The 13,180-nt window shown below is 40.2% G+C and overlaps 1 protein-coding gene across 1 annotated transcript in view; it reads right to left on the bottom strand.

Annotated features, from left to right (window-relative positions):
• Positions 1-8,796: 8,796 nt before the first annotated feature.
• Positions 8,797-13,180, bottom strand: part of ZIM2 (zinc finger imprinted 2) — a 129,286-nt gene continuing 124,902 nt past the window's right edge. Inside the window, 3 exon segments of the mRNA XM_059904439.1 lie at positions 8,797-9,655; positions 11,247-11,343; positions 11,539-11,709. Of these exon segments, the coding sequence (XP_059760422.1) occupies positions 8,797-9,655; positions 11,247-11,343; positions 11,539-11,709 (1,127 nt within the window).

Raw genomic sequence — 13,180 nt, 5'->3', positions numbered from 1 at the left:
TCAATAATAGTTAAAGTATATTTTACAAATAATAAAAACTGCAGAAAAAAATACTAATGTTTAGAGAAGGTTAGATTTTTTAGGTTTAAAAAAGATATCAGAATTGAGCTATATAAAAATTGAAACCTTGTCAAAAAAATAATTCAAAGAAAAGGCCAAACTGGGGAAAACATTTATGGCCAAAATGAAGACAAATAATATCTTTATTACATAAAGAGACTTCAAATTGATAGGAAGATATTAAAGCCACATAGACAATGCAAAGAGAAGAAATATAATTGCTTAACAAGCTTAGAGGAAAATGTTCAATGTCCTTAAAAACTAAATAAATGCAATTAAAATTAGATGCCCTTTCCCTTATTAAATTAGCAAAAGTGAAAAGTGATCTTAATACACAATGTTAGCGAGAATGTGTGGAACACACACCATCCATCATGTGTTAATTGCAGCAGTGCAAACTGGTGCTCTTTCAAAGGAATACTTAGACGTGTGTATCAGGAACCTTAAAACAATTATTCCCCTTCTGACACAGTAATCCCCCATTGGCGAAATCTTAAAGAATCCTAAATTTAGAAAAAATATTTTAAGTACCAAAATGTTCATTACAGTATCATTTACAATTATGGAAAATCAGAACTAAATTAAACATTCAAACAACAGAGGGTGTGGGAGGCATGCAGTCTTAGCCAGAGGTAACTCCTGGAGGAGACAGTATGTCTCTCACAAAAAGCAAAGCCCTTACCCTTGACTTGGAACACACTCTTTGTCCCAGGCCTGAGGAATGTAAAAGAGATTAGCAAAGCTATCTCAGGCCAGGAGACCTCAGGGAGCTGAGAGTCCTGGTTGTTCCTTATGGCTGGGGGCTGTGTGTGAGCCTGGTTAAGGGAAGATAATGTTCAAGGATGGTCTTTGTAAACTTGTTGACGTCCATGGTGGTGACTGAACTGAGATGATAAGCAATTCTATGGGTTCACTGTCTAATAATGAGTTCCTCTTCTGTCTATATAAGATTCAGTAGATTCTAAATAAAGCGCCTTGCAACCATCAGTTGTCTTGGTCCTTCTGACCCCATACTCTCGGTGCTATTCAGTCCCTTACCCCTCTCTGTCGGGACCTGGAAGACCCCCTGCGGTGGCTGGACCCTCGCAAGAGGGAGGGCCACACAGATAAAGCTCTGGGTATACTGTGCAGCTATTAACAAAGTGAAAACGACTGACAAGGGGGTGATAGAGCAGTCTGTAAGGTGTACAACAGGGTGGAAAAAATATGCTACTGCACACATGGAATGATCACATCTATTTGAAAACTATGAACACCTTACAGCCACATGCATAAATAGGTGAAAAAGAACAGAGGTACCGTGAGAACTAGACCTCTTCCCCACCACTCCCTAGAGGCAAGCACTTTCATAAATCTGGCAATTATTTTTAAATTATAAGAAAACAAACCAAAACGTTAATGGTGTTCATGGTGTATTGGGGGCACGAGTGGCAGCAAGGCAGAAGGAGTAGGAGATCTACCTTTTTGTAAAATAGAAATTGTTTTTAATGAGCTAAGTATTGCTTTAAAATGAAAAACATGAATCTTTCAGAAATGCATACTTTAAGAAAAGGAGAGAGTTCAGGCAAATCAGAAAGAACAAGCACAAAGACACAATAGCTAAAATGGGCACAAGGCCTAGATTACACACAAAGAACTTTAAAAGCATATGGGCGGGGTGGGGGGCTTCCCTGGTGGCGCAGTGGTTAACAATCCGCCTGCCAAGGCACGGGACACGGGTTTGAGCCCTGGTCCGGGAAGGTCCCACATGCTGCGGTGCAACTAAGCCTGTGCGCCACAACTACTGAGGCTGCGCTCTAAAGCCCGCGACCCACATCTACTGAGCCCATGTGCCACAACTGCTGAAGCCCACATGCCTAGAGCCCGTGCTCTGCAACAAGAGAAGCCACTGCAATGAGAAGCCCACGCACCGCAATGAAGAGCAGCCCCTGCTCGCCGCAACTAGAGAAAGCCCGCGTGCAGCAACGAAGACCCAACGCGGCCAAAATAAAATATAGATAAATAAATTTATATTAAAAAAAATATGGGGGAAGAATTCATTAGTAAGCAAGAAGCACTTTTTTGGCTTATCAAATAGGCAAACTTTTTCATTGGTTTGTTTTAAGTAATAAATATCCAATGCTGGTAAAATTGTTCAAATGCTTATTTATACCAGGCGTAGCAAAGACATTTCTTTGCACGTACAAACTGCTCAGTTTGTTTTACCTGGGTGGTATGCCGAGAACCATTACAAGCCTGTCTTCAGGTTCAGTGGACCCAGAGAGAGCGTGATTGATTAGCAACACCTGTCACTGACTTAGGAGGGAGACGTTTGCCACACCCCTGGGCCCCCCCTAGCTGGGGGATGCGAATGCCCCTCCACAAACAAATTCAGCACCATCTTTCGAGAACCACAGAGATGTTTTTTACGTCTCATCTAGTGATATCACTTTTTGGAAATCTATCTTAAGAAAGCAACTATAAATACAATGCTTTATGCTCTGTTAATCAAACCTTTATATAATTGTCATTTTAAAATTGTCATTACAAAATAGGTGAGAAAAAAAGAACTTCAAATTTGCAATTATATGAAAAACCTTACAGAAAAGCTTGTAAGTACAGAGACTACTGAAACATGATAAAATGTGGTTGTGTCTGATGTGCGGCTGTGGTTTTACAATCCTGTAGTTTACTAATTGTCACTAAGAAAACTCTTAGAACAGCCAATGGTTGCTGAGCGCCTCCTATGTACCAGGCAGTGTTAGGCTCTGTTACATGGGTGAGCTCCCAGCCTTTCAACAGTTCCAGGGGGAGGCACTGTTACCTCAGTTCCTAAGAAAATGAGGTTTAATCAGCTTCTAAGGAAGGGTCTGGATTTGGCTTCAGGTCAGCCTGGCTCTAAAGCCCACCCTCTCCCTTCCCTGCCAAGGGGCTCTTCTACCAGTGAACACAACTACCATCCTGGGCTTGTAGTGACTGAGAGCATCCTTGGGAAGTTTATTAGCCTTCTTTGCTTTCTGAAATTTTATTTAATATGCTAAATACTGCTTATTTAATGAGGAAAATAAACCTAATAGAACTGTTAAAATGAGGGTTTGAACAAACTATTTCATCTGTGGCTCTTTCCAGGCCTGATGTCAGTCCTGTTTTTCCCTAAGATGGGTTCAGAGTGCAAATTCTTCACGGAGAAAGCGAGTGTAGGGGAGAGTTGAATAGTTTAATTGTTCCCAAGAGAAAAAAATCAGCACAACTTTTAGACCTTGAGGGGAGGAGGCCAGGAGTGTTTCCAAAGTCTTCAAGATACACATACCGTTTGGCCTAGAAATTCTACTGCTGGGAATTTCCCCTTGGGAAACAAAACCATATGCAAAGACATCAGAGCAAATTGCTAAGGGAAATTCCAAGACCCAAGAGATAAAGGGAAAGGGTAACTACAGCAGCAATGCACGCATAAGAGATAAATTACAGGTGTACAACATAGTGATTCAATATTCTTATACATTATGAAGTGATCACAATACACCCAGTTACCATCTGCCACCATACAAAGTTGTCATTATATTACTGACTATATTCCCTATTCGTACATTACAATCCTCTGACTTATTTTATTTTTTTGTTTTTTTAAAACATCTTTATTGGAGTATAATTGCTTTACAATGTTGTGTTAGTTTCTGCTGTATAACAAAGTGAATCAGGTATATGTATACCTATATCCCCATATCTCCTCCCTCTTGCATCTCTCTCCCACCCTCCCTATCCCATCCCTCTAGGTGGTCACAAAGCTGATCTCCCTGTGCCATGCGGCTGCTTCCCACTAGCTATCTGTTTTACATTTGGTAGTATATATATGTCAGTGCCACTCTCTCACTTCGTCCCAGCTTACCCTTCCCCCTCTCCGTGTCCTCAAATCCATTCTCTATGTCTGTGTCTTTATTATATGAGGCGATGGGGGCACAGACCAAATAGGTGAAAGAGATTAAGAGGTACAAACTTCCAGCTATAAAATAAGTAAGTCAGGACAGGAATAAAGATGCTGACTTACTTATTTTATAGCTGGAAGTTTGTACCTCTTAATTCCCTTCACCTATTTGGTCTGTCCCCCCATCTCCTCATATAATATAGTATGTTAATTATAACTAAATAAAAATAAATAAATTTTAAAAAGGTTTTCAATGGAATAAAAAAAGAGATAAATTACCGTAACCCCCGTTTCCAACCCTAGAAGTCTAGTGAAATCAATTAGGCCACATCTATGCAACCAAGTACCAGGCAGTCCTAAAAGATGAAACTGAGAGATATATTTATGAATATGGGCAGATGTTCATGATATATTAGTATGAAAACTGCAGCCTTTAAAACAATGTTAGGGAGGGAGACGCAAGAGGGAAGAGATATGGGGATATATGTATATGTATAACTGATTCACTTTTTTATACAGCAGAAACTAACACACCATTGTAAAGCAATTATACTCCAATAAAGATGTTAAAAATAAAATCATTTGAGTAAAAGTACTTAAGCAAGTGAAAAAAAAACAATGTTAATGGTATGACTCTATTTCATAAAAATATATTTTATTTAAAAATCTATATAAACCTATACATAGGAAAAAACATCTGGACAATGTCTACCCCTTTTAGCAGCAAGTCTATTTGAGCTGAGACACAGAAATACAAATATTCCAACAACAACAAAAAAAAACCCCAGAGATGTATTTTCTAATTTTCTTTAACAGATATGTACTACTTGCATAATCATCAAAGCTTAAAACATGAGTGTTTTTTTTTTTTTAACATGAGTGTTTTTAATTAAAAAAAAATTAACCTGAATATAAGAGCAGTGCCCAAATTGTCTGATATATTGCAAATTGGTTGGGAAAAGCAGGGAAGAAGAAAAGCATTATCCTTGGGGGCCCACTAGGACAGCATCAAGAAAAGCAGCAAGGTGAAAGTCAAAGTAACAGGCTGAGACACCTGCCATTGCAGTCAGCTCAAGTTTAGCTTGTAAAATGTGGAGGCAGTGGCTTATGCATATTCTATATGTTCCAAATACTCCAGGGGTGACAGGCAGAGTTAGCTCTCCATATTGTCACCACTGCCCTTTGTGGTATGAAAGAAGCATTAGAACAAAGTCAAGTCTGATGTTCCCTGACTTTCTTGAGAATCCCTGGCTCAGGGACTTCCCTGGTGGTCCAGTGGTTGACTCCTCGCTCCCAATGCAGGGGGCCCAGGTTCCATCCCTGGTTGAACTAGATCCCGCATGCTGCAACTAAGACCTGGTGCAGCTAAATAAATGAATAAATGAATGAATGAATAAATATCAAAAAAAAAAGAATCCCTGGCCCAGGGTCCTCAACAAATGGCCCACACCAGACCCCTCAAGGAGTCTCCACCACCTCTTAATTCAAGTACCTAAAGACCAAGGTGGAGTAATGGAGGGAGGCACATTGAGAAAAGTCTAGAAGAGGTAATGAAGAAGGAACTAAAGCAGCTGGACCATGAGTGATGGTGAAAACTTTGAAACCTCATTGCGTGTGAATGGTGCAGTGGCTTGGAGAATGACTTTAAAAGGCTGGACCTTTGGGAAGAGCCAAAAGCCTGATGGGATATGATATAAAGTACACAAAACCACCTATGAGGTGTTCTTGCCAAAGAAGTTGCAGATGAATCTAATTAAGCCTCCAGAGTTTAGAGCTAACTTCCATTTACAGAAAATATAGAGAGAGGAACAAGCTTAAGGATACTACAGGAAGCAAACAGACACATTTAGAAGGGGGGACATTCCACAGGACAACCAACCCAGTTTCTTCCAGTATTACTTGCATAATCACACAATGCTTTAAAGGAAAAAAAACAAGAGTGCTAGAATGATGGTTGCCAGGGCTGTAAGGAGGGGGAAAGGGGGAGTTACTGTTTAATGGATACAGAGTTTGAGTTTTGCAAGATGAAAAAGTCCTGGGGATCTATTGCACAACAATGTGACTCTACTTAACAGTACTGAACTGGACACTTTAAAATGTTTGAGATGGTTAATTTTAAGTTATGTGTTTCTTACCACAATTAAAAATTTAAGAATTTAAAAATGAGTGCTCCTAAATTAAAAAAAAATTAAACCTGAATATAAGGAGTACCAAGACTGTTAGATATATTAGGAATTGGGTGGAGAGAGGAGGGAAATACATTTCTACATTATTCTTGGGGTGACACAAGGCATTAAAAAAGTGAGAGGAGATTGCTTTAGATTGAGAGAGAATCAAGAGGTCAGACAACCAAATGCATGTTTGGATCCAGATTCAAACAAGCCAACTGTTAAAGGACATCTTGAAAATGATTGGGAAAATCTGATTATGGTCTGGGTAAAATCCTTTGAGTTGATTTAAAATTTTCCTTTTTAGGTAGATGTATTGAAGTTTTTAAAAAAAATAGAGATGACACAATTGAAAGAAAGTGTTAAGCAAATAACAAACCAGGTAGAATATAGATTTAGCAAAAATGGTGAAGGAAGAAATGAAATGACATATTGAGAAGGGTGTGAGTAAACCTATGACTCTGGGGAAAGCAGCAGATTTCACAAGACAGTGATGAGGTAGAAGCTATCATAAAGGCATGGCGTTTTCCTGGAGGTGAAGGGAGAGAAATTAAGCAGGGCGCAAAAGAAGTGTTCAGAAAAGGATGAGAGGAGCCAACTTGAAAGGACTCCCAGTGGCCAGAGCTGGAACAATCTGAACAAAATAAGTAATGGTAGTGTTGAATTACAGCCCATAGAATAAAATAAACACCCATGAATCCATACTGATATATATAAATTACTGAATAAATAAATAGGGAGGACAATTCTTCCTCAAAGGAGAATTCTAATTACTAAATGTAGAAGGAATGAGGAAAATTAAAAATCACCATTACAATACTACACAGTAAAAATGGCTGTAGGTAACATCCACTTGCTAGATGCTAGAATTTAGTAGGTAAAAGTGTGAGGAGAAACTAGATACTTGCATGATCTCAAAGCTTCTCCTGCAAGATATTTATTAATTACAAAGAGAAACAAATAAAGGTTAATTAACATCGTCAACAATAAGACATCTTGACATTATGTCCCTTTGCAGTAGTGGTGGCGGAATCGGAAACCAATTTATAGTGGGTTGGAGGGTGGACTGTGGTGAGAAAACAGGACCAGCCAGTGAGGACTGTTTCATCAAGAACTTGGGAAATGAAGAAGAGGGGATGTGTAGCTCGCACTCATTTGGCTGGTATAGGTTCATGTTTGTTTTTAATTTCATGACTTTGGAGCCACACATCATAGATCAACCTCAAAAATGGCAGGATGAGAAAAAGCAGGGCAGTGAATGACAATAGCAGCAACCCACCCTTCCAGGCAAGGAGTCAAGTTCTGAGACACCGGATCCAACTGGTTCTCATGTGTCTTTGTATCTGACCACCATCCAAGTCAGTGATGGAAAACTTTTACATTATAGCAATATGGTATAAAAGAAATTTTTAGTGCAATTCAGGGCTCATACTTTTAAACAGTGAAGTGTGCCCAGCAAAGAATTAGGATTTTAGGTGAAGCTGGTCGTGCTGATGATGCCAGTGCCCAAGAAAAGCAGAAATACTGTTTTCAAACAGGATTTTTTAAAAGGAAGGAGAGGGGAAAAAAAGAAAAATACGAAACCTCAAACCTCCAAACAACTACAGAAAACTACAAAAATTCTACTTAATTAGTAGCAGATTTACGATCTCCAAGACCAATTATAAGAAAGTGGTTAGCAAAAATATCCTTCCTTGATCAGTGTCTCAAAAATTCATCTAACCCTAAATTGTAAGAGAAATGGCTATCAGAACTTCACCTTAAAAAAGCTTTCTGAACCCCTTATACTACAAGTGTCCCCATCTGATTTAATGTGAAATAGTGTTGGGATTACTAAAAAGGAAGGCGGCTGCAGTCAGTATAGTACTGTACCTTTTCTTCAGAGGGGATATGGCAAGAATAAAACAAACCTGGGTTGAGCATCAAGATATAAAATAAATATCTCATGGAATCTCAAAAGCCAAACTTAACCAAACCACACTGGGGTTCAGTTCTTGCCCCATCACTTACAACCCAGGTCAAATCAAATGACAACTTGGAGTTTCAAGTTTGCTATACCTGTAAAAATGAAATAAATATCCTCATACTAGGTACAATGCAGCATTCCTTAAAAGATCAAATAATACATTTGGCAATGTTTTGTAAATTACCAAGTACTGTGTAAGCATATTACCAATTACTTCAGCTTTGTGGATGAATCAACATAGGTACACCTCAAAAATCTTTTTACCATGCCCTCTGCTGATACATCCCATGTGGTAAAGATACTGTATGTAAACACTTCTGTAGAAATTTAGGCAACAGAGTTCCTGTCTGGAGCCCAACTGCCAGTCGCAAGTTTTTTGTCAGGATGTCAAAATCAAGGTTCTCCATTCTATGGATAACACCAAAGAAGGGCAAAATCTATTAGCTTCTTTCGTATGCAACAAAAATATTCTTTGTAAGGCTTTTTGCCTGGGTGACTGACACATGTGCTGACTCTTCCTTTGCAAAAAGATTGTTCTAACCTCTTGCAACCATTCTGTTTTCTGACCACACCACGATGAATTTTCAAGTCGTTAACAAGGTGTGAGGGCTGGTCGAAGGCCTTCTTATATTCAGAGCACTCAAAGGGTCTCACTCCAGGGGAAAGTCAAAAGTGTTGAGAATGTTCTGAGTGAAGGTTTTTCAACAGTAACTGCGCTCAACCGGTTTCTCTTGAGAATGGAGTTGATAATGTTGAGTGAGGTAGGAGGGTCGGCTGAAACACTTCCCACACAGCTGACACTGGTAAGGCCTCTCTTGAGCATGAATTCTGTAGTGCTGAATGAGATGTGAAGTATGAATGAAGACTCTGCCACAGTCACAACACTGACAGGCTCTCTCTCCGACATAGTCATGTTTCCGCTGATATCGAATTAAATGTGTCTTGTTTCGGGGCAACGCGGGTGGAAGGGCTTTTGCTGCCTCGTGGGCCTTGAGATGTTGAAAAAGATGCACATCCTGGATAAAAGCTTTGCCACACTGGAAACATTCATAGTAGTCCTCCTGACTATGAATTCTTACGCAGCCATTGATATTTGCACGCTGAGTGAAAGACTTTCCACCTTCATTGCATCCAGGGGACTTCTCACATGAATGAGTCTTCTGATGTCTGGTAAGGTGTGACATGAAGAAGAAGGCTTCTCCACACTGTTTACATTCAAAGGGTTTCTTCCCTGTATGGATCTGCTCGTGTCTCTCACGGGCCAACTGGGTACTAAAGCTTCTTTCACAAAATTCACTTCTGTTGTGTTTGTTCTCTTGGACGAAAGGCCTGCTGTCCACCGGCTGGGGACTGGTGCAAATTCCAGGAGGAGTGCGTTCCTGGGGATCCTTCCCTAGAAGACCCTCTGACTGTTTAGTGAGATCTGAGCATCTCTCAAATTGATCACTGTCATGGCTTCTTTCCTGAGCAAGGGTCTTTGGGTCATTCATTTTTACCGGACTCAAAAGTTTCTCCTGGTTGACCTGGTGCAAACCCAATGCATCATCAGGAGAAGACTCTCTTACATAGACACACCAGAAGTTACCTACCTCCAGATCCTGTCTTCCTGCCCCTGAGGATGATTTTTCTATAGGCAGGCTTTGCTCTGGAGTTAGATCTTTGGTTTCAGGTTTTTTCTCCCAATCTAAAAGCAATGTAAAAGTTCCTCTACTATTTTTACTCAGAGAGACACATCATTACAGTAGAAAGAGAAGAAAGAGACCAAACATAGCAGAACAGTTCTTAAAGAGGTTTGAGAGTTTTCTGGGAACCTAAGGAGAGAATGGGAGGATGCAAAGGACAGTAAGCAAGGAAGGGTGAGGATGAGGCAGAAAAGAGACCATCCAGGAGGACGGAATGTTGACAAAGATGCCAGAGACACAGACAGGAGAACAAGGAGGAAACCAGAGAAAGAGCTGGGACTGGGGTTTGTCTGCATCCAGACCATGCTTGGCAAATTACTACTATTCCGAGAAACTAATAGCTGTGGCAATAAAGGGATTCCACTGTCAAGTCAATTTGGGAGATACCATAGGATGCAAGTCAAGCAGCTTTCAATCCTGTAGGACTCTTCAGAACCTTTGATCAGCATCTCAAATTCCAAAGAGGGGAAATATAGTAGGCAGCATTTCTCTAACTGATCTCGTCATGGAACACTTTTTTTTTTTTTTTTTTAGAGAACGCCTATTACCATAGTTCTACAGGACCATTAGGGAAACGCTGGAGTAAACAGGTCAACAACCTCTTGCTCAGAATAAAGCAAAAGGATTCTAACTCTTTTCTTGGCTCCCAATCTCTAATCTTACCCCATTCCCTTCAATTCACCATTTATTAAATGCCTATTTTGAGCAAAGCATTATCCAACCAGATGGTCATAATAAGTCTGTAAAAAGGACCCCAATCAGGCAATAAATGACTACAGGAGAAGAGATGGGGGTGGGGGTTGATTCCATTTAGGAACAGGAAAAACTCAACGGAGGGGATGGCATCAGGGCTCAGTAAGCAGTGAAGGGGGTGGCAAGCTTATGAAACATCCTGAGCAAAGACACTGAACTGTGAAAGTACACAGTCCTGGGGAGCCAGCAACACAGGTTTCTACTTGGAATATCTGTGAGAGATGAGGCTGGGATGTGAATTTTAGGCCAGAGTGGGACGGATTTAAATGTTTTGCTAAAAGTTTGGATTTTCTTTTGAGGGTGGTAAGAAGCTGGTCAAAAGTCTGTGCTTTATAAAGGCAACTCTCTGAGTGGGGCTGGAAAGAGGAGTGGTATCACGCCAAAGTTTTTTGCTTGTCTCAGTTAAAGAGGAAAGACCTCTGATTTCTAGCTGCCAGGGGAAAGGCATGAATGAATGCAGGAGTTGGAACACTAGAGAAAAGGGAAACTGGCCTCCCTGGAGCTGCGCAGGAGAGGAACTCATGCTGCAGGAAGAGATGAGCTTCAGAGAGGAGATGAAAGAAGTACCGAGTGCACGTGATGTGGGGAAGCGGCATGAACCCCTGAGGTGAGAGCACTTACCAACCTTCTCCCTGAGCTGAGAGGGCTTTGGGGAACAGCTCCCAGGCCCCTCCTGGCTGACCAGGGTTGTCTTCCCACGATTCCTGTCTCACTACTCACCCTGACATATCATTGTACTGCTGTCTTCCTCCACTGCACGTGACTCCTCTGCTTCCAGCCCTGAGATAATGTCAGGTTTAGGGAACTGGTACCCTGTTGAAGAAGGAGACTCATAACTTGGGGGTTCTGTCCTGTACCCACAGGAACTCCTAGCCTGGGTTATAAAGACGGTGAGATAATAAGGAAGATGCAAATTTAAACAGAAGAAAAATAAAGGCTGTTTCCAATGATTTTGCCACCAGGGACATATGGCAATGTCTGGAGACAATTTTGGTCATCACAGCTTACCTAGGGAGACCAGGTTCCTATAATTTTCCAGCATCACTTCCCGGTAGAGTTTCCTCTGAGCAGCACTAAGGTAGGTTAATTCCTCTGGACTGAAGTCCACAGCCACATCCTTGAAAGTCACCAGCTCCTAAAATACCAGACACACTCCTAAATGATCGAAATCCAGGAATTATCCCAAGGAGGGGGAAAGGTGCCTGATGAGAGGGGGACTGACCATGAAGCAGATGTTCAGACCAGCAGAAAGCTTCTAATCCAAGTGTTATAATCCACTTAGATTATTTCTAGGGACTTAGAAAGATACCTTTTTTTGTCTTATAGTCTGAGAGAAGTGAGAACATTTCTGAGATAGTTCCTGCTGCTAATTTTGAAAGATTTGGGTTGCAGGAGAAAAATCCTTTTAAATCACTTTATAAAGAAAGAAAAAATGCAAATAATTAAAAGCTAAGCAGTATACCTCAACCTCAGGAATCAGAGACAGTTGGGTTTAGGTTCTGGATCTGGTTCTTTCTAACAAGCTTTATGAGAATGGATAGGTTAAGCCTCAGTGACTCATCCATAAAACACAAAGAGCTCATAAATATGAAGAGATATTCGATCTTATTAATAAATAAGAAAATACATTTCAAAATGACAAAGTATGATTTTATACCCATTCAACTGACAAAAATTAAGAAGTCTGACAATACGAAATATTGTCTAAAATGTGGACCTTTGGGGCCTCTTATAAGATGCTAAGGGAAATGTAAATTAGTAAACCACTTTGGACTCAGAAATTCTGTTCCTAGGTATATTTGCTCATGTGTACTTGGAGATAGATATGTTCATAACATCTGTCTTATAACATCCAAAATATGGAAAAGACCCAAACATTCATTTATAGTAGAAGAAATAAATATATTATGGTATAGTCATACCATGGAATAGTATTCCAGCAATACAAACTAATTAACTACAGTTACATGCAACAATTTTGGTAACCGAAGGGCAAATTTAAAAAGCAGATATTAGAAGACTACATAAGACTATGATACCCATTTTACTGATATACATCTTTTGTGTTTTTATGGAAACATTATGCAGATCAATGAACATATGACTTAAACTAGAGGGCATATACTGGCTGTCCAGCTCCTACAGAGGGATTTATTTGGCTCACATGTGTTTTTTTTAATTCTTTCTTCAAAATTCATATTAGCTGCCAACACCAAAAAATTTGTATATTTCAAATTATTAACTGGATTTTTGGCTTCTCTTTAAAAAAAATCAGAAGATCTGGGGATCTGGACCCACATTCTCACACGGTGCCATCAGCTGAAGCTGAGTCATAGCTGCCCCTTAGGTGGGGCAGGTGCCCCCCCAGTTTGTCATAATACACCCACTTACATATGGTATTCGTTTATATTACCTCAGTAGTCCCTGTGGGCATCTTCACTTGGGATCCTTGACACGGACACTGTTAAGGACAGAGGGCTACTCTCAGGAACAGATCATCTAGGACAGTGTTTCTCAACTTTTTCCCCCCATCTCTCCCTCAAGGAGCATTTTTAGACAATTTTTTTCCTAATCGTCACCCCCTCCCATGAATTTTTTTCTGTTTCTAAAGGAAGTGCAGCATATTAATTTCTTCTAGGTTTCAAAATGT

Source organism: Balaenoptera ricei, chromosome 19, assembly GCF_028023285.1.
Source record: "Balaenoptera ricei isolate mBalRic1 chromosome 19, mBalRic1.hap2, whole genome shotgun sequence".
NCBI classification, from domain to species: Eukaryota; Metazoa; Chordata; class Mammalia; order Artiodactyla; family Balaenopteridae; genus Balaenoptera; species Balaenoptera ricei.
This window is presented reverse-complemented; position numbering and strand designations above follow the sequence as displayed.